Source organism: Numenius arquata, chromosome 4 (genome assembly GCF_964106895.1).
Source record: "Numenius arquata chromosome 4, bNumArq3.hap1.1, whole genome shotgun sequence".
Classification (NCBI taxonomy): Eukaryota; Metazoa; Chordata; class Aves; order Charadriiformes; family Scolopacidae; genus Numenius; species Numenius arquata.
The window spans coordinates 70,594,215-70,621,622 of record NC_133579.1 but is presented as its reverse complement, the minus strand read 5'-3'; the positions used below and the strand labels follow the sequence as shown (position 1 = coordinate 70,621,622).

Sequence of the window (27,408 nt, the reverse complement as noted above, 5' to 3'; positions counted from 1 at the left end):
AGAGTTTGTCTAAGATGCTTTTTTTCCTAATCCTAAGCATCTCAAGTGGCACTTTACAGTGATGCTTCATTGTTTCTGTTTCTTCCATCAAAATCATAAAAAGTACTCATTGTTTCTTTTGAGTGATTTTTTTAAAAATGGAACTCGGCTGTTTTAATCAACTTTTTGCAGGTATAAAAAGCTGCTCCAGCTAAATTATTCATTCACTTGGTTTTGACTCATAGAAACATTAGTTACATAGCAGAGAAGTGATCAAAATTGCTTTTATCTCATTATTATGAAATTTTTAAAAATTGTATATAACAAACAGGAAAACCACGGTTGTGTAAATATAAGTCTGTATAATTTGTATGCAGTTGTTCCAGGTTTTATGGTAACTGCTGCTTGTTTAATAATGGACCCTTTCTATTATGGTAATTACAACTCTGAAGTCTGGGCCTGTGTCTGATAGACGGGGGAGAAATATGCAAATCTGAAGCTTACACAGAATGTTTATGAATTTTTCTTTTCATGTGAATTATTGGTTTTGTGCTAATTCATTTGACAACACAGGAGAATGCAGGCACAGCAATGAAAAACAAAGTTATTTTAGAGAATTCGAACATGTGATGTTTTGTTTTCTTGTGGAGGGGAGAAAAAGGCAACACCGTCCATAGGGATCTATTTGGAAGAGAAAAGAGTTATTTATAGTTAAGTCCCCATGCAATTAAAGAATTAATGGCAGCTCCCAGTGTGAAGCCACTGCTGGGCCTTCCTGCTGAAAGGAGATTGCAAGTCTGTTGCATCATTGTACCCTGACTTCATGGGAGTTATCACTCTGGCAACGTGAGCCTTCACATCAGTGGTAAGAGTCGGTGTAACATGTGCTAGATGTGTCCCCCTGCTTTAAATGCTGTATTCACCTTGCCCTCACCTGTCAGGCTAGCCAGGGTAGCGGAAATGGAACCGGTTTGCTTTTCCATTAAGAGCTGATACTGCAATGGGACTTTAAATGAGTGTAAGTCACATTTCCAGAATCTTTACATCCTCAACAAGAGATTGGTATAAAAATGGAATGGCATAATAGAGGTGGAGCGTGCTCCTGAGAATGAAATCTTTCCCTTGTCTCTCAAGGAAAAATTGATTTCCTTTCAGTGAGTTATTTATGTCCCTCTCTCCTCTGCAGTTAATGCCCTGGGAATGACCTAAGCTGTTCCCTGGATACCTTCTCATGAATCATCTGCACTTCTCCCTCCACAAAACCCATCCCCATGATTAAAGCATCCTTACTGTATCTGAGATACCTGAGTATGTACAGGAATAACCAAATAGAATGATGTGTAGGTTTTATACCCTTCTATAAGAGAACCAGTTATTGAAAATATATTGCATGAAATACACAGGAAAAAAGGACTTATTCCTTTTGGTGTTTACAGTGTCTCCTGCACTCCCAGAGCCCTTGTTTGGGCAGTATGGAGGAAGCTATAGAGCCTGCAGAGCCCTCTAATCATAGAATCATGGAATGGTCGGGTTGGAAGGGACCTTAAATATCATGGAGTTCCAACCCCCCTGCCATGGACAGGGTCACCTCCCACCAGACCATGTTGCTCAAAGCCCCATCCAGCCTGGCCTTGAACACCTCCAGGGATGGGGCTTCCACAGCTTCTCTGGGCAACCTGTTCCAGTGTCTCACCACCCTCACAGTAAAGGATTTCTTCCTGGTATCTAATCTAAATCTTCCCTCTTTCAGTTTAAAACCACTACCCCTCGTCCTATCGCTACACTCCCTGACAAAGAGTCCCTCCCCATCTCTCCTGTATGCCCCTTCAGGTACTGGCAGGCCTATACGAGGTCTCCCCAGGGCCTTCTCTTCTCCAGGCTGAGCAACCTACATGGTGTAGGACTTCCCAGAGGACCACCACTGGTGTCCCTGGCACTGTCTTCACGCAGAGGCACAAAACCAACAGGCTGATGAATGGAGCTTTGATGCTTTAATCCCATGTCTTGAAGAGGATTACAAACAGGCCAAACACTTCTCTCCTCTCGAACACCAAAAAACCTGTAATTGTTGTTGTTTGTCTGTCTTTACCAAGCAGTACTGATGCATTCGGTGCTGTGCAAGATGCTGAAAGACAGTTCTGCTTGTTGCTGTTGAATGTTTTGGCCCCGATTCAACAAAGCAGCTCACGCTTCCAGTTTATTCATTGTCAAGAAGGGATTTGATTACTGCTAAGTAAAAGAAAGAGGCGAGAAGATGTGGTATCCAGATGACTGGATGAAAGGATCGTTTAAAAACGAGTGTTTCTTGCTCTACTTCTTGTTTCCTTGACATCACATTGCTCCCTAGTGTCCAGTTACTAGCTTGGACATTGTAGGCCTTTATAATCTGCCCCCTCCGGGTGCTTAATGTGTCTGAGTGTGTCTGACAGCTCTGAAGTGAACAGCCCATCTCTGCTATGGCTCTTTGGAGGCTTGTACAGACTGTGTGCAGAGAGGGGGTGGCAGTTCTGGTTGTCCTTGCAGGTTTCTTGTGCCTCTTACATCCCTTGTGCGTACGTGTCCTCTCAGAGGTACAGCCTTTCTTCTACCACAGCCACCTCTTTCAAATATGGCATTTATTCATGCTTTGTCGTACTATGGTGGAATTAACTCAGGATGATTGGCAGGCCTACCTGTCTCAGCTTTGTCCCTTACTGAGGGATTTCCTGAGGTTACTGTTTCTCCTAAATCTCCATCTCACAGGATATCTCAGTTACTCGTTATGTTTATTTGGGCCTTTGTTTATTTGGGCCTTTATTTGGTGCCGACAAGTGTTCTCTTCGTTTTGGTCTGAGGGGAGGGTAACAGCTAATGGTAATTTTTGCAGTCAGTGATCACTGTCACTACAGACACTTTAGCTGTCATCGCACATGGACGAAGTGAGGCTCCTCTTCATTTGATTCAGTCCTCATAAATAACAACTTCATCCTCAAACCCCACTGAAAGATCATTAACTTTTCCATCTCCATTCACTTCTGGTTATATGCTAGCTAATGCTGTGTTGTTCCATCAAGCTGCATGGCCATATGAGTTCTTAGTGCCTCAAGGGCATATGTGATGAAATCTAAATACATGAGATGAAAGGTGTGATGGAATGAATGTAATGCTGGTTACTGGTGGGAAGGGCTGGTTTGGTTTTGACTTTTTAAAGTGTAAGACCATAACAAAGGCTTCAGACCAGTTATGTGTCATCACCGGTGACCAAAAGCAGAGACCAAGGGAGGAATATAAAACAACGCAAGCAATGTTGGTACTTCTTACACCCCCTTCTCCTATAGTCTCCCAGCCTCCTAGCCATTTGCAGCTCAGGGGCTTCCTCAACATGATTTCTACCTGTTTAGTAACCCTCAACAGACTACTTTGCCACAAATTTGTTCAGTCTTTCAGCACGCGTAAATTTTTCACATTCACACTACCCGATGGCAAGGAGGTCCACAGCTGAACTCTGTGCCACACGGAGCAGCCAAACCCCTGTGCCTCTCATGCTGGTGTAGACCCCACTCACATCTCCCCTAGCACTCCTCATCCAGAATGAAGACTTCCAGTTCACTCTGTCATTCCTAGCATGGGAGCTGAGGAGCTATTTTGGCCACGTTCTCAGGTAACACAGAGAGCTCGGATGTCTTATGACATACAGAAGCCCCATCCCTGGAGGTGTTCAAGGCCAGGCTGGATGGGGCTTTGAGCAACCTGGACTAGTGGAAGGTGTCCCTGCCCGTGGCAGGGGATTGGAACTAGATGGTCTTTAAGATCCCTTCCAACCCGAACTATTCTATGATTATATATGGAAGCCATTAATTACCTACATTTGAACATCTCTTTACCAGTAGTAACACCAATTTGGAAAGTTTACACTCTTAAATGTTTTAATAATAGAAAGGCTTTGTTTATTTTACTATTATCATCATCATCATTATTATTATCTCCTATTTTTGCTGTTCTTATGACTGCTCTGTTGTTGTAGCCTTCCCCTAGCTTACACTTTGGTCACAGTCAGGAACAGGAGATTGGACTATGTGGTCTGACCCTGTCTTATGGTTCTTACATAAGATTATATATGAATGTATGTGTACAAATAATTTCCCATGGTACCGTTTCCAATCTTAACACTTTTCAAAATAGTATTCTAATGAATACTTTACTACCTACATACTCTGTACATCAAAAGCTTCTCTCCTTATTTAATAAACACTGAACAGCTAGCAGTAGGCAGTACTAGCCTTGTTTCCAAACCCAAGATGCTTGCCTAGAATATTTATCATTAGTTATAATTAAATCTTAGCTACAGTTTCACACTAATAATAATTTTATGTTGAAGCATGCTAATTATTTGTTAGTGTTACTTTACAGTGGGAAAGACCTTTGGCCCATTGAAGCAATATATATCATAGAATCATAGAATGGTTTAGGTTGGAGGGGACCTTAAAGATCATTGAGTTCCAACCCCCTGCCGTGGGCAGGGACACCTCCCACCAGACCAGGTTGCTCAAAACCCCATCCAGCCTGGCCTTGAACACCTCCAGGGATGGGGCGTCCACAGCTTCTCTGGGCAACCTGTTCCAGTGCCTCACCACCCTCACAGGAAAGAATTTCTTTCTAGTATCTCATCTAAATCTCCCCTCTTCCAATTTAAAACTGTTACACCTCGTCTTATCACTACACTTCCTGACAAAGAGTCCCTCCCCATCTCTCCTGTAGGCCCCCTTCAGATACTGGAAGGCTGCTATAAGGTCTCCCCAGAGCCTTCTCTTCTCCAGGCTGAACAACCCCAGCTCCCTCAGCCTGTCTTCATAGGAGAGGTGCTCCAGCCCTCTGATCATCTTCATTGCGCTCCTTTGGACCCCTTCCAACAGATCCATATCCTTCCTGTGCTAAGGACTCCAAAGCTTGACTCGGTACTGCAGGTGGGGTCTCACCAGGGTGGAGTAGGGGGGCAGAATCACCTCCCATGAGCTGCTGGCCACACTTCTTTTGATGCAGCCCAGGATGCAGTTGGCTTTCTGGGCTCAGTGCACATTGCTGGCTCGTGTTGAGTTTCTCGTCAACCAACACCCTCAAGTCCTTCTCCTCAGGGCTGCTCTCAGTCCGTTCTCTGCCCAGCCTGTATTTGTGCTTGGGATTGCCATATATTTATAGTGACCTCAGAGACCTTGGCTAATTCATTAATTACAAACAAAAAAAGGCTCTACCATGTAATCCAGTTTTGTAAGAGCAGATCAGTGTAGCAAGATTTAGTTAGTGTTATGTAAGATATTTCCTGAAGTTTAGAGCTAAGGGCAACATTTAATGTAAATTGGTATTCATGTTCAGAATTGAAATTTAATTCAAATGCATTTATGTGCTTCTCTATTGGCTTTTTACTAATGTTTGTGTTTGGGGAGAGATTCATTTACTAGAATGTATGGACATTGGGTGCCATTTATGTAGTTTTTAATTTTGGTGTCTGTTTCAAAGCACTTTAAAAGGGCCTTCCCTGAAAAGGCAAAGCTGCACTACAGAGAAAACAAAGGCATCATAAGAGTGAAGTTCATAAAAATAAAATTAAAAGTTACAGTAAAGCTCAGGAAAGTCTTCAGAGCTTCCTCCCCTCCTGGATTGCACCACAGCTAGAAAGTCTGTGATATAATATTATTTTTTTCTTGTACCTCTTAATATTTTGCCGCCTGGAGCAGGTGTTGAGAGATGAGTTTTTCAAGAGTTGTGTTTCTCTTCTAACAGAATGAAGTTCCTGAAGCTAAGAAAGAGGAATCTTTGCTAGATTTGGACTTCGACCCTTTCAAGCCAGAAGCTGTATCAACAGGAGTTACTCATTCACCCATGTCTCAGGTATCTCTCTGCCTTGAGGTGGGCAAAGCGTATGGATGCAATGTGCTGTGTTTCATAGCAAAGGTTTGTCTTGTGTACTAATGAGCAGTATATCTGCAGTGTCTGGAAAAACTCGATCCTCCTGAGCAGCTCTAGTCAGCCATCTCTCTTTCCCCTTCAGTAACCCTGTACTTGATGATGTACCAGAAGGAGAGGAAAGTGTCAGGTGGTAAAATGAGATATCTGCCAATGGGAATGGTTGCTGGTACCTTGCCCTTGACTTCGACACACTGTTATTTTCCATCTTTAGAATAACTCTTAGTGCCAACATTATAATTCTCCAGTGTCTGTTTTTCTGACAATTTTTCTGACCTGGCTTTGACTCTTTATGTCTGAAAAGATGCCTCAGGGGACCTCGGTCTCGTGGAGTCAGCATGCGATTGCTTCTGTACCAAGCAGTGGATATGATCTGAGTGATTTTGCTTTTATAAATCTATTTTAGACCTAACCTCAAGGAAAATGAGACGATGGAATAGGATGTTTTCTTGCAGGATGTTTTGTTAAAGAAATTTTGCATTCTGTGGTAATATTTTTCATGATAGTTTCTTGCAGCAATATGAAAAAATGAAAAAAAAGGAAAAGGAAAAAAAAAAAGGCTTCTATATCAAGTTGCTGATTTTCATTGGCTTACCCTAGGGGACCTGCTATTTTAAGATCCAGAACTTGCCCTCAGTACCCGCAGGGCTAATAGTACAGTAGGGAGGTTCTCCTGGCCAGCAGAGCTGTAACTCCATGTTGTACACAGAGAATGAAACAAAATTAACACATTGTTAGCAAAATCCGTTACCCCTGTGGCTGTAGCTAGCCTGGCTTGTACAGTGAGACATGAGGGCTAATCAGCTGTACAGGAATGCAGCACTGGGAAAGTAGTGAGAAGGCAAGAAGCTTTAAGGCTGAGATAGTCCTGGTTCTCTGCTGATGTATTCCTCGGTTAATTAATTTCTTATTTGGTGTGCAGTCCTAGTTATGTAATGAGATCTGTAGTGATCTCTTATGGGTTATGCACTGTCGGAAAACAGTGTATTGTCAGCACTCTGAACGTTAGCTGAAATTTCTTTCAAATTGTGGTTTGCTAGGAGAATTGTTTTAGTTATAGCAGAGGCTTTGTGTATCTATCTCACTTGTTATTTTTCTTGCTCCCTCCAGACAGGGAAAAGGAAGGGAAAGGGGAAGGAAATTTCTTGGCATTCAGCAGTGACAGAAAACTCTAGCCTGTGACTTTGCTAACTCTACCTTTCAGCTTGTCTTGTAATAATGCTGATTAGAGCAGTGGGATCGTTAAACCAAAGACATTTAACTTTTGTGTCAGAGCACGTTTGTCCTGAGACCTTATTGTACAGATTGTAGAAGAGTTTATTAGTTTTGTGAAAAAGAGTTTGTTTTAGATGCAACTGTACCATGAAATAGAGAATATAATTCTGTGTAGAAAAACACATTATAGGTTTTCATCTAGGTGCATAGGAAGCATTCACTGAGCACCTTCAGTCTCTCCTCTCCTTCCACCTTTCCTCCCAACACACATATATGAGAAAGGATGGTCCACGTCCACAAGAGCATGTGGATGAGTCAGAGCACCACGTTTTTAGAAGAAGGGAAGACAGCCCTGCGGTCTGGCTCTCGGTCTCTCTGGATGTGGCAGGGTCATTGCTATGGCAGCATAGACAGAATGCAACCTGTAGTTGCAGTCTGTGGAGAGCCCTGTGCTACCTTGCAGGGAGGTTAAGAAGGGAACCTTAAGTGGTGTTTCTATACATGTATAGTTTTTGCCTCAGTCATGGATATTTTCCCCTCAGCAAACTGCTGAAGTAGTGACGTGAAGACAGGAGTAGTCATCTGTGCCATGATGCGTCGGGAGGCCTGGCATGACTTCCCTATTGATCATTTCATTAATTACCTCCCTCCACTGCTCTACCAGGGTAATCAGACTACAGTGAGTGAGCCCTGGTCTGCCCTTCCGCACTTGCTTTCCTGTTGCTGTGGCTTCTTCAGAAGTGATCTTCTTAAACGTGCCTGGCCCTCGCCTCCATTTGCTAGCTGTGGTCTGTCTAACTTTTCCCTCAGTTTGTTCCTTCCCCGTCCTGCTCGAAGTCTCATGAGTGATGAAAGGAAAATGAAAAAAATGAAAAACAAACAATCTCTCCTTCCATGGAAGTCAGTAGGACATCCAGAGTTTGTACCAGTTAGCACTATGATAGCAGATCTATCATTTTTCCTTAAAGCTTGAGTGTTCCACTAATAATGTTACAGGAGTGTAAACAGGTACACTTGTGAATTACATCCACAGAAGAAGCATGTACCTGGACTTACACCAAATTAAACTGATTGAGAAATGGCTGTTGATGTTAATTTGCTGTAAACCTGAGCAGTGAGTTATTACTGTGTCTTTTGTTCACGAGCGCAGAAGTTGTTTAGAGAGCCATTCTGTCCTTACAAAATACAAAGCAGGTAGGAAAAGAAGCTAAATGCAGCAATCCTTTCTCGCAGGCCAATATTAGATGTCACATTTAACATTTGCAAATATTTCAGGAACAGTTTTACATTTTAGTTTTTGAGCATCCTTATTTTTGTTTTTCATGGACTTTAAGCTAAGTGTGAATATAGTAGATATGTTTTAAAGCATCTACAGAAGCTTTTGGGACCAACCAGCAGAGTTCCTTCCCATGTGGTGGGCTATTAATATTTGGCAGGAAGTCTGCTCCTTTACTTTCATCTGTCCATTCAGCTTTTCTGCTGAGAGGTCACTAACATTTACTACTTAACAGACGGGACAAGAAAATGAAAACATTGGTCAACTTTCTTGTTTTCTTTCCCCAAAAGCACACCATTTTCCTTCCTGGTGTCAGAGTTATGAGAAAACCCACTTGTTCTCAGTGAATAGCTGGAGCACTTTTTAACTAGCTAAAAAACCTGAGCTATATAAACTCTTTAAAACTTACACCTTGCGGAGACTCCTGTACCCGTTAGAAGTCATTCAGTCACCAGCTCAGAATCTGGCTGTTACTCCAGCACGTGGTGGTGTGAGTTTGCTGGAAAGCAACAACTGCTTTGAAGTGGGAGATACCACAATCCATCACATACTGCCCATCCTATTTAAGGAAAAAGCATATTATGCAGCTGTGTACCCACACACATGCTAATATATAAAATATATATGTATTAGAAATATGCATAAAAATAAATTTTCTCTTGTTAGTTAATGCACACAGTTATGTAGCGTGTTGAACATATAGTATATGAAGAGTATTTTTATAAAACCCTCTTTTTTCCACTTCTTTTTTTTCAGACATTGCCATGGGATCTATGGACGGTAAGCCTGGCATTTATCATTGTGAATTGGGATATTTCTGTACCTCTGTTTTTGTAACACCCTAAACTCAGATTTACAATGCTATTACCAAAAGCCAAGTTAAATGATTTAGAGACTGTGACAAACACTTTTGAGTGTATGAAGCCACTGGGGATCTTTTAAAACCAACAACAACAAAAAATAATCCGGGTTGCTTGGCCTACAAAGCCAAAGAGATGTCAGAAATCTATGCTAATAAGATTCACAATCATTATAGCTGTGTGTTGCTTTTATTCTCATGCCTGAATTATAGCTATTAGAGAGTAGGAATGGATGCCAGTCACCTGTTTCAATTATCTGAACATGTAGTTCCTCAGGACTTTAGCCCAATGGACAACCATTTTCTCAAAATTCAGAAGTGAAGAGAGAGTTTAACTTGTCTTTGTGGACGTACAGTGAACTGGAGTTATTCACGAAAGTAGCTGTTCTTTTAGGAGAAGGCATGAATCCTTCCTCCTGGTGCCAAATCAGATACAATGATCTACAGGAAGAAAACAACTAATTTTTGTGAGCTTTCTTTTGACTTTATATCATGGAGGTAACTGGGTTGACTTGATGTGGAGCCTGGTGCACACAGTTTTGACCTTTTGTGACTTCAGCTAGCACAGGAAACTGAATGCTTCTCATGCATTCAAATTTGCAGCACTGTTATGTGAGCACATGGCATATGTGATGTATATTAAATGGTTGTCTCTTTCTATTGGGAAAGGTTAAATGACACCTGAAAAAAATCACGTTTGTAGGCCAGCCAAAATTTCAAAGCTGCCAATCTCCAGACCAGCTAAAATAACCCAGGAATGTTTTGAGTTTGTTGTTCTAAACGTATAGTTTATCAATGTCTCCCTTTCACATGGTTTCAGTTATAGCTTGCTAATATTATATATGTATTTTGTATTATAATTAGTTTCCTCTTTGCTCTAGTTTAAAAAAAAAATAGAGTAAGTAATGAGCTTCACAGCTAAATGTTTGAAATTAGGGATACTCAACCTTTTACTGAGTTTCTCTTAATAAGTTGAGCGCAGAGTAGTTGTTGTTCTTCCTTGCAGCATTTGTATCCGTTCAAAGTGGCAGTGTAGGCAGCAGGCTTTGTGACTCGATGCTTTACTCTCTGTTGATGTCGATGTCTCTGCATAGCACGGGGTGGTGGAGGTTCAGAGCTGCACTCTCAGGGCCCTCTGCACTGCCTGAGGGATGCAGTGATGCCTTAGTGTAAATACAAGTAAGTCCCGCTGCCACTTGCGTTGTTTTCTTCCTTGGCCACTCTCTCCCAGAGCAACTCCCCTGCTTTCAATTGAGATGTAATAGGGTTCCTGTGATAAAAATGTCAGTGGTTCCCACAGGAAAGCAAGATGTGATAAATATTCAACATGCTATAGAATTTCTTTTATAATGTAATGCAGAGGCTGGAAGCTTGGGTTAAATTCAGGGGCCTGGGATTAGTCTTCTGTGGACGGGCAGGAGAGGACCCACTGCTCCTTATCAACACCAATTTGGTAACTGCTGCTGATTAGAGAACTGCTGATTAATGAACTACTGCTGTAACAAAGTACATCATGGTCTTATTTTCTGTGGTTTTAATGTATGATTTTCTTCTATACAGACAAGCAGTGAATTGGTGCAGCCGGTAAGCAAACCTCCCTCCGACATTGCAACCACTCCAGAGATGTGCTTTAATTGGTGTGGCGTAATACGTAGTTTTCTGGGTTTGTCTATCAGTGCTGCTCTTTTACATTGCAATCTATTGCTTCCAAATGTTGCAAACCACATAGCTTTTCCTTAAACAGCTTAATTTAGTCACTTTCATTCTTTAAATTAAAATTGCTCTAGTAAAATATAAATTTTGTGTTTTCTCATCAAGTCCGCCTTTATCTTTTTCATCTTGTGTTTTTTCTTTGCTTTTCTGTCTGCTTAAAGCCTGATTCTTCAAAAAGTCTTTCCCTCTGTAACCTGGTCATGGAGGAAACCCCAAACAGTGGGCCATCAGAAGATATTAACAGATCTCAAACTGACCTAGGTTCACTCAACTGGGGCCTAGATGTTAGCACACCCAGTGTCAGCCAGGAAATCACTGCAGGCGGTTCTTTGCTTTTCCCTGGGGCAGAGCAAACCTCAAGCGAATCCACGGGTACTCTGCCTGCTAGTGTTTGGCCTGCTGTAGGTGAGCGGGAGGATGCTGCACCAGGGTCAGCTTCTGTAAACGAAAACCAGAGGACTGCACTGGAGGACCAGTTGGATGCCAAAAATGTCCCATGGGAAGATGTGGTGACCAATGAGCCTTTAGAGAACATAACCAGTTTTGAGACACCCGTCCTGGCAACTGATAGCTTGTTGGATGAACCTCTCCCATGTGATGTGCAAAAGGCAGAGGAAGAGCGGGAGGATGAAGAGTGGGCAGGTGTCGAGCCAAGTAAAAAGGTAGAGACCAGAGCTGTTAACTACAAGGAGGTAGAAGGTACAGAGGAACTGGAAGAGCAAGGTTGCGAAACCAAAGGAAACAGTGAGGCAGAGCTTCAAAAGGGTTTAGCAAATTCAGATCTGGAAATTTTGGTCAGCACAGAGGTAGAAAACGTATATGAGTTGGAAGATAATGATGGGGATGCTGGGAGAGCTAGTGGTGCTAAGCAAGAAAACCCTAGGGAAGAAGAATTCAAAGGGGTCAATGTCATTGAGGAGGCAGATGGAGAAATACGGTTGTTGAGCACAGGGCTGGAAGGTGGGGACAAAATAGTAGTGGATAGCGATAAAACTGTAGAAGACACTGGCACTGAACCCGAGAGAGCCTTTGGTGTCTGGGATAAGGACCATGAAAGGACATTTGAGGATGGCTTAGACCAAACTGACAGTACTGATGAGAGTACATCTATGGAGCGTATAAACATGACGGCACATATTGACCTAGAGGTAACTGACCACACAGAAAAGGACCCTACGAATACTGGAAATGTTCTGTGTGATTCTGAATTATTCAGCGCAGAAGAGTCTGGTAAAGGAACCGAAGACAGTGGCATCAGCCGCCTCCCAAATGGTAGTGCTGCTGCTGCTGAAGGTCAAGCTGCTGCTGAAAAAGGGTGGGCATTGCTGCCCGAGACAGCTGAGGCGGCTAGCACAAGCTGTGGTAGTCCTTGCCTAGATCATGCAGAAGACCAAGTGACAGGTAGGGAGGCAGCATCAGTTGCTGAAGAGCATCCTAGTAGCAGTAATGTTCCTGAAGCCTTGGAAACAGACCCCTGGCTGGCAAACTGGGATCCAACAGTTACTAGTGATTCCTGGGGGTTTTCTAATCTGTCAGATGGCCAAGCCAATGGACTGGATAATTGGCCCTTTTTCCCCAAGCAGCAAGACTCAGAGGAAGGTAACATGGAAAATGTTTGGTTAGGCTTTAGTGATAAATGGTCCACGCAAGACCTAGGAGGGGCTGATAGCAGCTGGGGAGAAGTAGGTGCAAGCACAAGCAATAAAAGTCAGGAGGCACCAGTAAAACAAGGCTTGCCTGGGGAGCAGGCGGGCGTTAGCAATCCTGGACCGAGCAAGGAGATAGCTAGGCCCTTGGCTCTGTTTCAAATGGGAAATTCCAGAAATGCTAGCACCGAGAGTTCAACTAGTCCTAAAGACAATGAGACCAACAACTCAGATTTATCTGAAGATGAAATTGCTAACCGGAGATATGGATTGTTGTACCAGGAAATTGAGGCTGATAAAGAAGAGGTACCTACCCCAGTGTGTAGCGTAGTCTAGACAAAGAGTTCCTTAGGCCATGCATAACCTTGTCATTTAAAAATAATCCATTTGTGTGTTTCCCACTCCTAAGCCCGTGCTATTTTTTTTATTTTTTTTTTATTTTTTTTTTTGAAAAATTGCCATGCAACTGCTCATAGTGTGGTCCCCTTCAGCCATGTCACGAAGCAGGCTGACAAAAATGCATTTCAAAACAGTGAATGAAGCTTTGAACTGTGAAGGCACATTGTGTCTCACAGGTTTTGTGTTTTATATGTATAACTTCAAATGCACCTAGTCTATTTTTTTTTTTTTTTAATTTTATTTTATTAAAAAATGCTTAAGTTACTTTGCTTTTTGGTTTTGGTGTTTTCTTTGAGCCTGTGACACCTCTTGTCAATAGCACTGTCGTCAGATATCTTGCTGCCTTACCTTTCATTTTATTATTTTTTTCTTTTTTTTTTTTTTTTTTAAATGTCTGGCCTATTTTTATTTTTCAAATAAAAATGTTTTGACTCATGTCCTGATTTAGTAAACAAATGATAATTTTTTCTGATCTTCACTTCTACTTAGGCATCCAGCACAGCGTTTAATGGATTTGCACAGGTAAGAAATAAACATGTTTTGAGATTTTTATGGGGTTTTTTTTTCTGGGCTGTTGGGAAGGGATTAGGACTGGCTGTCCAATTTCAGGAAATCTGTTCTACAGATGAGCTTCACAACAATGTCATACTGACTCAAATCCAAACCTTGTCTGTTCTCTGAAATTATTCCTAAATGTTACTAGCATGGTGCTAATACTCTTGGTGCTCTTGGCTTGACTGAATTTAATAGCATCAATCTGACTGTCTTAGCAGGACTGATTTTTTATTATTTTTTTTTTTCCTCATAAAAGGACTGTTTTAGCTTTCTTATTGTGCTCTTTGTGGATTTTTCTCACAATCCCCAAATCGTGTTAAGCATGGTTTCTTCATACTTTCAGTGACTTTGTGTGTATATAAAGTGAGTTGTATTTGTTTCTGCATCTTTATTTTCATCTAAGAGAGATTTTAATCTGAAAGTTAAACATTAAGTATTTTTTTACTGCTATGCTGATAGTGAGACTCTGTGTTAGGCGTTAGAGAGACGCAGCGCATGAAGATAACACATTTATGCTTTCAGATTCCAAGGCTGTGCCATCATCCCAAGTTTAAGGTGGATAATCTGGGGCCTCATTAAATTCCAACATCCTTCTAGAGACTGGCTCATCCACAGCACACCCTGTGCACCATTTTCAAAAAGCATACACAAAAGCTGAGTTTATGCAAGGCTGAAAATGACTCTTTCGGTGCTTATTCATTTTGCTCCAGCTCTTTTAAATTAGTAATGGATCCAGAAGGAAGGGGCAAAGCACAGGGCTGTCGCCCCTAATCATTAAGGCAAAATGTTTACCCCAAGGAAATAAAATCTGATGCCCCTACTGCAGTAGAAAAAGGATTTGGCCCATCAATATTTTGCAAACTAATTGTTTCTGAAGACTAAGGTACTGGAAAACCTGTTCTCCACTTTTGTACCTTCTTAATGCAGGTAAAATTTGGTATCCATAATTACGAGAGCTACTATTCAAATAAAATCCCAGGATCAAGGGGATGTGAAAGTAACTTAGAGCTAGTGTACTCCCCAGGCACAGGCGTGTGTAGTCTGCAAAAAGGATTCTGAGTTTCACAACTTGGAAGTGCATCGTGCCTGAAACAAAGTCTTTGCAATTCACATGTATTTAATGAAGGGGTTTTCACTGCCTTTAGTAACATAGCACAGTTTGGAAGCATAGAATATATATTTGAAAAAGGAGTCTTTTTAGTTATTAATGCTGCTTTACTAATAATTATTATTAATACCTATTTAGATGATGCTTGCCGTGTTATTCTATGTGAAGTTACTTTTGACTTCACCTGAATAAGGCATAAAAAAACCCAGGTCTTTGATAGACACCACTAAACAGCCCGTCTCAAATATTTTTACCTCATTGCTTTTCATTTCTATATCTAGGATACCTCTGCATTTACAGTGCCATCAAATGAGAATGTGACAGAGCCTTTGGTAAGTGGTGGCTTTTACTTCCTTTTTAAATGCCCCGTAAAGAATGGCACCTTTTTTTTTTATCTTTGTATAAAGATATGTGCTCCTTTTTTTTTTTGTGTTTTCTAACCTCGAACTCACAAAACCTTAACCTGGAAGAGCTGGTGGGTGGTGTCGTTGTAGTTGGAAATGCTTACTCACTGCAACAGTCTTTCACAAAAATAGTGCAGAGAAAAAGAGAAGAAAACTAGGACTTTCTACAATATGTTTACTTTTCAAAGGTATAGTCAAACAGTTTATTTATTGCAGTTACGAAGTGACAAGAATGAGTACTATGGTTCAGGGTACAGCAAGCAGGTGATAGCACATCATGGCAGTTTAAATATCTCCAAGTTTTTTCTCTCTCTAGTTTTATCCACTCTCCACATATTAGTAGTGGGCACAGTCTGCTTCGAAGGGGTGGAGAATCTTTTCCAAAGTGATCATACCTGGGCAGTTTCTTAGTTTCTTTTACAGAGAAGTCTTTGGTTAGCCTGGAGTAAGGATGTGGAATAGTGGCGTTGCTGAGTGAGTGCTATAGCTACTTAACAGCAGCAAAGTAATCATAGAATGGTTAGAGTTGGAAGGGACCTTAAAGATCATCAAGTTCCAACCCCCCTGCCATGGGCAGGGACACCTCCCAGCAGACCAGGTTGCTCAAAGCCCCATCCAGCCTGGCCTTGAACACTTCCAGGGATGGGGCATCCACAACTTCCCTGGGCAACCTGTTCCAGTGCCTCACCTCCCTCACAGGAAAGAATTTCTTTCTAGTATCTCATCTAAATCTCCCCTCTTCCAATTTAAAACTGTTACACCTCGTCCTATCACTACACTTCCTGACAAAGAGTCCCTCACCAGCTCTCCTGTACGCTCCCTTCAGATATTGGAGGGCTGCTATAAGGTCTCCCCAGAGCCTTCTCTTCTCCAGGCTGAACAACCCCAGCTCTCTCAGCCTGTCCTCATAGGAGAGTTGCTCCATCCCTCTGATCATCTTTGTGACCCTCCGCTGGACCCGTTCCAACAGGTCCATGTCCTTTCTATGTTGAGGACTCCAGATCTGGACACAGTATTCCAGGTGGGGTCTCATGAGTGCAGATCAGAGGGGTAGAATCGCCTCCCGTGACCTGCTGTCCGCACTTCTTTTGATGCAGCCCAGGATGCGGTTGGCTTTCTGGGCTGCCAGTGCATGTTGCCGGCTCATGTTGAGCTTCTCATCCACGAGTACTCCCAAGTCCTTCTCCTCAGGGCTGCTCTCCAGCCATTCTCTGCCCAAACTGTATTTGTGCCTGGGATTGCCATGTCCCAGGTGCAGGACCCTGCACTTGGCTTGGTTGAACTTCATGAGGTTTGCACAAGCCCATCTCTCCAGCCTGTCCAGGTCCCTCTGGCTGGCATGCCTTCCCTCCAGCGTGTCGACCACGCCACTGAGCTTGGTGTTATCAGCAAAATAATACTGAGTATTATTTAGTGTGGCTTTTATATAGTGCCTCTGGTGGTGTTCAGAGAGGTTACGGAATATGGTTGCGAGTATTTTTACTTGTAGCTGAAATGTGGTAACTAGTCTGAAGACTGCTTGTCTGCAAGTGACTTGAAGCACATCAATACAGTCTGCATTATTTCATGTTAGCTGTGATTTTAAGGCTGAAAGTTTCTTCCAGTATTAAACCTCAGGAACCTCATTAGTCATCTTACCTGGGATAAATCTGCTTTGTGTTTCTCATTTCAGTCCAATTTCTTCTTTGTGAAATTCCCTAGAGCTGGCATTAATACACTACACAGAGAGATTTCTGCACAGCATGGTATAATATAATGAATGTTTCTTTATGCTGTGCCAAATCCTGAAGGTCTTGCTTAAGCAGACTTCTCTGTACCTCATTAAAAATCAGTCTGTTTAAGGGATACGTGAGAAAAGAAGTGAGAGGCTCTTTTTTTTTTTTTTTCCTGAAAAACGCCAGGGAGGCGAAGATTTTGGTATCTTTAAGAATTTCATGGAAGCTGTCTCTTCATCACAGGAGACCTAGCCAGCTGCCTGTTATCAACTGCAAAGCAGCTTTTGAGCTTCGTGTTATGCTGAGCAATTTGTTCATGGCAAATTAATCTACTGGGGTTAGTTTTTGTGGTTGAGTCAGCCATCTTTATAAATGGAATCTGCTGAGCACAGCTTGCAGCTCTCCCCTTGTATGCATGTGTATGTGCAAAGTGATGTCTCCATTGGAGATGGCACTTTTGCTGTGAGGTGTTTTGCCACAGGAATTAACGTGTTGCAGGGCTGGTGATATTTGCTAGATCCTCTTGCTAAAAAACAAGCATAGGCCAGAATTTAAAAGGTTGGAAATCTCAATAGTGAGCTGACAAATAGATGACTTTAAGGTGATTGAGAGCTCAAGAGGGAATGCATTTTAATAAGAAACCAGGGATGATTTTCACACTGCCAGAATTCAAGCAGTCAGTGGTTGCCCTTGGGCATATAAAAGATGTTTGAGTCTCTGCTAAATTGCTTCTTACCTTCGCCGGAGAGGGGATTACATTGTCTGAGAACAGACGGAACTAGGGAATAGGGGATAATTTTTAAAAACTTGTATTTGAAGCCCAGGGTGGGTACATGCAAGTGCCAGTTTCAGCTCCTGGCCTTGCCATCGGTTTCTGGAGCATTTCTGAGCAAACTGAGTGCCTTCCTCCTACTTCCATTGCCCCTTTCTGTAACTCAGAAGGCTGATGCTTGCGAGGGAGGGGTGTGGGACTGGCTCAGTTTACGTATAGGACGTTGAGGATGAAAATGCCATTTAGATGCTGTAAGGCCAAGCGGCAAAGCCTGGCAAGATTGAGCCTGAAGCAGCACTGTGCCAGGCACAGTTCCCATTGCCCTCTTCCCTCCCCACTATCATGTGCTCCTCAACAATTTTTCCACTGTCTACTTAAAAATCAATCAAACAAAAGACTGAGGCTGAAGAAGCTCCACCTGGGGAACCCAAGGTCGAGGAAACCCCTGCTGCTGCTGTTGTGGAAAAGGAGGCCGTCCCTGCTGAGCCAGCAGAGCAGGCTGCGGTGAGTGACCTGTCCCCCATGCCGCCTCCCGGGCCTCATCCGAGCCACCTGTCATCATGGTGAATGTGCCTGCTGCATTTCAGCCATCCTTTCCATCCTCACCATCCGTCCATGGCTGGTTTCCCCAGCGCCCGGCTGTGTCACAGCATGCCTCTCCAGCACGCGTCCCCCTTTCAGCCCTAAAATGTCATTCCTCTTACGTTTGACATTTTAGACTGAAGTTCAGCTGAGTGATTGCGGTTTCACAGGTTGTTTGATTCCAGATGAACTTCAGAAGGGGAAAGAATTGATGCCATTTTTAAATGACCTTATTAGCAGTTTTCTCATTTCATTTCAAGCTGAGCTGTAAGCACTAAACCAACGTACATCTTGTATGGTCCTTGCTGTAGCATGATAATACTGGAAAAAAGTGATTGTAATAGCTACACTTACGTAATGTCTACAAGGCTCATGGTATTAGAAGCCAACCGTGAGCTGAAGAGAGAACTCCCAAGTGCCAGTTTGGAGATTTTTACACCTCTAGCAATCAGGAAATGGTGGGAGGAGAAGAAATGACAGCTCTGCAAGAAGAACAAAGCAGGGCACCCGCTTTCACTACAAATTAAGAGGTGGTCTGAGACGCTAGGCGTGGGGTTTTTCTGCTGACTAGCATCCCTTTTTGTAACAGGTATCTCAGTGGATATCCTTTTTATCCCACTGAGGTTTCCTCTTCTACATACTCCTCTCAGGAGGTCTTGGTGGAGGTTGATACCCACAGGCTTAGGCATCCGGAGGAAAAATGCATCTGTTTTTGTAGGCAGACAGTTTTCCTGCTTCCCTCGAGACCATAACATGTTCGAAGTCTCTAATGAGTGTTTGTCGCTGTTAGAATATGCAGATTACTACTGAAAAATTGGGCAGAAGAAGGTGGTGTTTTGTGGGTTGGTTCCTCTGCGACAGAAGCCAGTGGAAGCTCTATAGCTGTGCTTTTTGACCATCAAGCGCCCTAAGTGTTCCCAGAAGAACAAGGTTCATCTTGCTGAACCACTCTTGGCCTTGGGTGAGTTCCTGTGTATCTTAATCAGCTAAGTAGGAACGATGATACCCAATTCATCATAAAATTCGGTGGTTTTCAGTAAGCATTGGATACACTGCCCCATGGGAAGAAATACTAAGGTGATGTAGATGCAAATTAGCTGAAGAAAGTGGAAGTAGCTGGCACCTATAGATGTGGCAGCACAGAGCATGGACAGAAGACTTTTCAGATACGCAGCTACTGTAGTGTCTCATGGATCTGTCTCTGGAGCTGATCTTGTTTACTTTTTTATTAAAAAATGGCTCGGACACTACAAGCCTCATGGTAGCATTTATCGATGACTCCAGGTTGGGTAGTGTCATTAACTTTGGGGGATAGCATTGGGCCCACTAGCTCTACCTGCCAAGGACAGGCTGATTATCTGCTGGTGGTGCAAAAACCATGCAAAAACCACAGGTGATACTAAGCAAACTGTCTTCAGCAGAAAGGAGGAGGTACTAGTGTTGGTGTGCAAGGCTCTGGAGTACAAATGTAGTTTATTTAAGACCTTAAATATGAACAGATGAGTTTGGGTGGTATCCAGCACAAATGATACAAAGAGGCAGGTTGAACTTCAGCTGTAGCACCTGCCTAATTAATTCTTTCCTTGCTCCCATTTTCTGAAGAGAGGAAAAATAATTTATTTTAGAAGAAATAGGGGACAGTGCTGGGTGGGCTGTCCTGGAGGCCTTTGAGGGGAAGGAAGATGACACCGGTCTCTGTCCAACCCTCCCCATTCTCCATGGTCTTCTAGCAGCATTGCAGGTATGAAGGGAAGCAGTCCTGGTGTGTTCCCCCCAACTATGTTTAGAGTTTAATTCTGATTACACTCGCATGGATTTTGAGTATTTATTTCATTTTTTTTTAATTCTTTTTTGTTCGATTCCATGGTACACACTGGAGCAAGTAACTTCAGGATCATCCCCTTCCAGTAACATAACTGAACAAAGGAAGCCCCACGGTCTGTGGAGACCAGGCTCTCCCCATCCTCTGTGTTTTCTCTTCAGTTGATATAGATCACAGTAATAACTTCTCAACTCTGTAGTAAGGCAAAGAATGAGATTGCCTGACATTGTTTTGTCAAACTCTTGTCCAGAATGCCTCACATCTAGCCAGAGTAAATTTGATAGTTTTGAATAAAGATGGAGGGAAGGTGTAGAGAGGAGTGATGGAAAATCAGTCATTGGTCTGGAGCTCTCCTCTTCCCATGAGTGATTGGCAGGGAATAATGTGGAAGAACAGATGTCTATGAAGCTGAAAAGGTTTCTAGGTGGTTTTATTTTGATTATCTGTAAGGATTTAATGAAGAAAAAATTGTCAAAGAAGTTCACCATTTTTCTAAAAGGGAGCCAGCGCCTTTTTGCCTCGCACTAAGACAAAGCGATGCTCTGAAACCTGTTGCATGTCTTAAGCGCTAATTAAACGACAGGCTGTGACCGCAGCACCACGCATCCACTCGTCGGTCGGCATGACCTTTTCAGATGATCTGTTTTGCTGCCTGACTGTCCATGAGGAGTTCTGTGTTCATGGTCTGTTGGCAGCTGCTGCGGCCGCGGCACAGAGCTGCAGAGCTGTTGGGAGAGAGGCAGAGAGAAACACAGTGCAATAGCAATCTGGAAGGAAGGCCATAGGCATTAAAAAGAAGTTAAACAGTTTTGATTAGTTTTGTGCTTGGTTTTTTGCTGCTTTTTGGATTTGAATTTGTCCTTGCTAATTTGGGAAAGAAAAGAGCTTAAAGTGTTGATTTTAAAAATGTCCGAATTGGAGTCATTCTTCATTTGGCTCTGGAGGGTTGTTACTTCAAGAACAAGTTATTTCCAGGACTTGCAAAGAAGAGTTTTGAAGATTAGGATTAATGACAAATATGATCAAAGCTAAGGAAAAGTACACTGAGTTGCAAAAGATGAAAACGTCATTTCTCAGCAGGAGTTCTGCATTCCTTTGCTTTGTGAGTGACAGTTTACTTTAAAAGTGGAGTTGTAAAATATGGATAGGTACTTTCTTATTGAGAATCTTTTATCAAGCGTAGTAACTTCCACTTTGGAGTGACAGCCACTCATCAATTAAATTTTCCTGTGGTAAGTTTCCTGTCATATCCCATTAATCCAGAAAATGTATGGTATGCATTCTTTATTGTAGGAGATTCGTAGTAAATTTTCTGGTAGGGTTTTCATTTAAATTAGGGAGAGAAATTAGGGACCATTCCAGGGGACAGGGTACCACTTGCCGCTCCGGGAGTTTTGGATTGAGTTACTTCTTGTTCTGTATTCTGCGTGACCGAGATTGCCAAGACTTCATTACAAGAGCTCATTAGGAGTGCTGCCTGGCATCCCATTTACATGTTTTTGTCTTGATCCTTCAAGTCTCAAATGCCACAGAACAAATAAAGTTTTTATTAGTAGCTGTCAACAGTTAATCCTTTTTGGGGAGGGGGTGAAATGTTTGGTAATTAAAGGGACAGAATGACCATATGCACCAACAGAAATGAAGTTAACCATGGTAAAAAGTCCTTGCGTGGACTTCTGCACACCAAAACAGTTGTTTCCCTATTTCCATAGTATTCCCAAAGGCAGCTGTAAAATCCAAAGGATACAGTCTAAAGGATATAATGCTGATTTATTTCTTTTTTAAATAATACTACCCCTCTGACCACATCAGTTTTTCACATTCAAGCAAAGATGACATGAGAGCATTATAATAAAGTGAAAGCTTTTGAAATCTTGTTAATTCCCTTTCTTCTTCTCCTGCATGCGAGACATAGCACTTGGAGTTGAGAGCATGGCTCAGAGATGAGCTTTTTGACTTCCGTTACGCTCATTAGTTTGGAAAGAGCCTTTCAGTGCTTTGGGTGTGATGCCCGCCTGGACTCTGATGTTCTCCCATTAAAGCAGTCAGACACTCAGCTAAATACTGTGGTTTTCAAAGCTGTGTATAAGCATATATGAAACTACCTCTTTGCAGCCACTGAGCAAGTACAGAGGAGGCTGGGAAACAGCCTTCAGCTTTGAGGGTGTCTAGTTGGGGTTGAATCCCAGGTACAATTCACGGCACCCAAATGTCAGAGCCTGTCATTTGGGAGAGCAATACAATGGTTAGATACAGAAGAGTGGTCAAATGGGTCCAAATTCCTAGTGTGCAGCTGAGTGCAGGTGCAAAGTTGGAGCATGAGGCCATTAAAAGATACGGCTGTCATATACAGGAGAGACCTGAAGTGGAATAGTGTCATTCTGTTGAAGTCTGCAAAAGCAGATTTTTCCTCTGTTTATGGAACCCAGAGTGTTACTTTACTCAGATGTTATTTCAGTCATCCTTTTTACTAGGCTTTCATGCCCTAAAAATGGGGCAGTTCATGCTACTGTGCCTCTCTTCTCAAACCCCACCATCCACAAAATCCCAGTTTCCAGCTAGTCACAAAAGCAAAAGGAAATTGCTGCTAATTTGACTAGTGCACAGTAGTCAAATTAGCTTTGGGAAGTCCCAAGCTTTGGGAAGCAAAGGGACCTCTCCTTACTTTCTCCTTTCCCACCAAAACTGTGCTTTCAGTTAGCCTGGAAAACAGTCCTCGTTTAAAAATATGTATATATTAGATTCTTCTGCAAAGAGGCCCAAAGCTGGGCTGCTGGGTTTCTTACCAGAGAATATTGCCCGGGTATTATTAAGAGAAGGGCAGAGGCTGGCACGTTCCTGACTATAAAATGCAGGATGAGGCCTATTTCTGAAGGCAAATTGACTTGTAAATAGAGCTGATGGCAGAAATTCAGCGCTTTTTAAGCGTAAAAGTAGGGAAGGCATCTGTCTACCAAATTGCAGTTGGATATAAAGCTTCTATGGGCAATAGAAACATTTGTGGACATCTTTTCTGGAAAAAAAGAAAGTGTGGTTTCTGTGGGTGGCTGTGTGCATCGGTAGAGTAAGAAATAATTACATATTGCCATTGATAGCTGTTTTTTCTGTTTAAGACCCTCTACATTCTCAAACTTTCAAACTTACTATAAAATTGAGGACTTCATGGCAGAGGCTTGGCAGCTTCAAAAACAAAAAAAAAGAAGAATTAATCATTAAAAAAAGGTTATATAACACTGATTTTAACAGGATAAAGCTGTGAGAGGTTTCTATGGTAACGCTGCTGTCAGCAGCTGCCTTGCTTTGGCATCTGGACATATTTGGGGCTTATGAGGCGACTGCAGGCAATACTAGAAGATTAGATTAGAAACAATGTGAGTAATATGAAGTTTGGCTATAACTCAGCGTCTTTTTATTAAAAAAGAAACATGCAGCTATTTCAAGCTGAAGCTTGTATAAATTTTGGAGTGACAGTTGTGGGGGTGTGAAGGTAGTTAGCTGGAGCCTGAGAACTTGATACCTCCTCTATTCTGATTGTGAAAGTGGGCAGTCGGATCTGCCATGCCTTCACATTGGTTTGCAGAACTTGTCTTCACCCTTTACAGCTCTTTTGAAAAGTCTGACCTCACTATGTTTGCAAAGCAGCCTCAAAATTTATTAGCAAAGCGGATTTCCATAACGGGGCTTTGATTTGCTTTTCCTCATCAGACCATCTTTAGAGGTAGCCCCTCAGGGAGTCGAACTTGAACAGGGGAAAAAAGCACTTCCAACTGTTCCAAATCAAGCCTGAATTTTAGTGATTTTGACTGTTGACCTTCAGTAGAAAAGGACTTAATGTTAGATGGTATCCATGCCGTAAAAAGTGCTATTGGGAGGAGTCCATTACCCTTCAGTACATTTGATCCCTTGAACATCTAAAGGGGTGTCAGATTTAGAAAACCACTGGCACGTGTCTGATTTTCTAAATGTCAGGCACCTGCTTCCATGTACCACTGGATATGGACCTAGAGAATGGTGATTCTGCAAAAAAATTATGACCTTTGTGACCCACCTCTTTTGAACAGCCCCTTTAAATGAGTTGCAGTCCTAACATGAGTGGAAGAAGTAAGCGTTTTAGAAAGTTTACCTTGAAACTCTGGTGAGTTGCAGGGGCAGCAGCAGGTTATAATGGGAACAGTTTGAGTCTTGGATGGGAGAAATTTGAGCTTGCTGGAAACCGCAAGGTCAGCGGTGTTGTGGGTTGTTGCTTACTAAAAAATTCTTCAAAGCTGGTGCTATTAGGAAAATACTAATAAAAGTAAATAAAATTGTCCATAGCACTTACAGTGTGACGATGATGACATACGTAAAAGGTTTTATTTGTTGGCTTTCAGCCTATAACTGCTTTTATTTCAGATTATATGTGGCAGCAAGAATCTTTCTGCCTGCTATATACAATCCCATTTAGTTCCAGCCATTCATTTCATTGCATCCCATACATGCCGTGCTTCCATTAAGCTTGATTAATACCAATTTCTCTGCAACCATTGCCTCAGCATGTGTAAGATGATGACCATGTTTCCTCTTTATACAGGACAGTGTCGAGGCAGGGGATAAGGAGACAACTGGAGTTGCTGAGAAAGAAAGTGAGGTACATACAAACAGACTCAAAAGTGTGGTTGTGTTTTAATATCTTCAAGAGAATCATGGCAAAAAATATATTTGTCATTTGCATGTCATCAGTATGCAGGCCAATACGATGCAACTGTGACCTAGTTGCGGTATCTATTCTGACACTGCACAGATACATCTAAATCTGTGGTATATATTCTCACACCAAAGCACCTCCCATTCAATGCAGGACCTGCCTTAGAAACTGCCTGTTGCAGCAGAGTAGACTGATAAATATCTCAGGGCAGCAAACAAAGCAGCTCCATGGTAGAAGGAGGCATAACGCTGTTTCTATTGACATTTGGAAAGATGTTGCATAGATTCCCAATAGCTTTTGCACTTCCCATGAATTTGTTTGCCTAGCCTTTCTTTATGAAAAGAAAAAAACTTTGATTAATCATTTATTTTTCCTAGCACGATATGCCCTGAACTAAAACAGATATTTGAAAATAATCATGTTAGGAGTTCGTTTGCTAAAGCACGAACTCGGCATCAAGTTAGATACAGTTAAAATCAAATTACAAAGCAACTGAAAAGCTCAGTGACATCCTTTAAGCTGTGCATGTGTGGACTCAAATGATTGTATTTTGTTTCTATTTCTTCAGAGGTGATAAAACTACTTACCCTGAATCCTTCTATACTAACATGAAACTATAATGTGTTCAAACGTGCACAGAGAGCAGCACAAGAGGAATGGCTCCATATTAAGGGCAGGGATAGAAATAGGGACTGAGAAAGAAATTGTAATCTGAGTTATTAATCACTCAGGATTTGTGTCTCAAGGGCTGACAACCTCCTTTTTTTGTTGTCACTCGTTTTGGTGCCACAATGTGTACAAAAAGATCATGGACTGGTCTCCGTTCACTCTGGTTTCAGAACATGGTAAGTCCAGCTGTCCAAGCTTGGGTTTGTTACCCTGCTGTACAACAGCATTAGTCAAGGATATACCTGTGGCTCCGGGGTATCCCATTGTCACTGGGAAGCGAGTTTGGGACTCACTGGTGCCAGACTCCTCACCAGTGCTGCCACAGCCATGTAGAAATCAGTGGAATTACACTAGCAAGAAAGTACAGGATGGGAGCGATAGATGAAGCCCAGCTTGGTGCTGGCACAGTGCAAGATGCTGCGTTGCTTCTCTGGCGTTGGCTGGTCACTCCCAGCAAGTCTGGTCCAAGAAGAAACATGCAAGAAATTCCTCACTGTCCTGTGAGCCCCAAGGCGATGTCTTTGAAATCTTTCCCCTTTTTTTTCTAATATCACTTGTCCTTACGAAGTTGAGGTCTCTTCTCTGGTGAGTTTGACCCTGTGTTCTGTCTAAAATAGTAGTACTACTGTATGCATAAGAGCTGCCATAAGAGATCAAGCTATTTGCTAAGCTGATATCTGGCCAGTGGAGGGTGGTCCCTTAGATACTGTAACTTGCATAAAAAATTCTTCAGTAGTGCCCCAAGTCTTCCAAGACTTTGAAAGCAATTGATGTATTCCCTGAAGCATAATGATTAGTTCCTCTTGACATTGTATTAGCTAGCTTAGCTGCGATTATGACCAACTGTCTTAAAAATTACACAGTCCCTTTCTAAGTCTAGCCACAGGGCAAGATCTTCAGTTCTGGAAAACCGGCATAGCTCCGGGAGCTCCTCTGGCAGCCCCCCAGGCTCAGTAGCCCTCCTTCTCCTCTCCCTCTTCTCTCATTAACAGCCATGTTAATAAGAGGAGAGTGCAACCGTGTGAATCGGCTGCATCCTGGGTAAAGAAGCTTTCACTTCTCCTGCAATTAAAGCAGTCAAGTGGTTCTTCTATCGCAGCCCTCGTTATACTGGATGACCCGTTCTTTGTCCCCTGTGTGGCTGGTATAATGGGACAACTGTCCAAATGTCAATAATACTGCTAGAGAGAGCTAATTTGGAATATTATTATTGTATATTATGTATAATATTAGACATATTATTATATATGTCTAATATTAATGATGACATTAGACTGTCTAATATTATTGATATATTTGTGGAAAAGAGGTTTGTAGGACCGGCTTTCCATATGAAGTAAGGTAATACAGGTAACTGTATCTGCAAGGGGTTCACCAGAGCTGGGTATGAATTCAGTCGGATGAGCCTCCCTCTTTCTTTTTTTTTCCTTTTCTGTATTAATCAAATATATTTGAGGCAGATAGCGAGGTTCATTCTGTGCTACCTCACATGTGTTTTTGTAAAAGCCTTTTTTAATCATCTAGCTTACACTGTTTTCGTGCTCTAAGACACAAGAACAAACGGTTATGCAATTGCGAGCTGCAGTGTACATTGAGTGACTCATGGCTACAGGCTGCCAGAGTCACCTTTTCTCTGTGGGGCATTGGAAAGCTGATTCATATGAATTACTATTCTCCTCCTTGGTGAAATAAAATGGGCTATACAAATCCAATAAAGAGAAAACAAGTGTTGATCCTAATCACAACAGACAGAAAGATCAATTTCTGCAGCATGCTGTTAGAAGCGCATGGTATAAAATCAATCTGATATGCATGCCGTTCCCCCTCTTTCTACTAGCCTCTTCCACAGCTTTTACACTCATCATTTACTTGGGTATCTTCTTGAGTCAAGGCTGCTAAAATTGGTAATACGATGAGTGACAGGCTTGCATGCCTTACAAGTCACAGGAGAAGATGTCAACATCTGTCCATGTCTTTTGACGTTACCTCTTTTTTACAATAGGGCATCCTTCATCAGCAGCATTTTCAATTTAAACTAAAGTTTCTCCCCTGATTTCTACAAAACCCCAT

At 42.2% G+C, this 27,408-nt stretch overlaps 1 protein-coding gene across 1 annotated transcript in view; it reads left to right on the top strand.

The window, feature by feature from the left end:
* The window catches only part of AMPH (amphiphysin), a 127,523-nt gene that overhangs the window by 92,062 nt on the left and 8,053 nt on the right, over nt 1-27,408 (top strand). The window contains exons 13-20 of the mRNA XM_074146254.1: nt 5,737-5,844; nt 9,167-9,190; nt 10,830-10,853; nt 11,144-11,644; nt 13,517-13,549; nt 14,972-15,022; nt 17,978-18,085; nt 24,556-24,612. Of these exons, the coding sequence (XP_074002355.1) occupies nt 5,737-5,844; nt 9,167-9,190; nt 10,830-10,853; nt 11,144-11,644; nt 13,517-13,549; nt 14,972-15,022; nt 17,978-18,085; nt 24,556-24,612 (906 nt within the window). The remainder of the gene's footprint in view (nt 1-5,736; nt 5,845-9,166; nt 9,191-10,829; nt 10,854-11,143; nt 11,645-13,516; nt 13,550-14,971; nt 15,023-17,977; nt 18,086-24,555; nt 24,613-27,408) is intronic.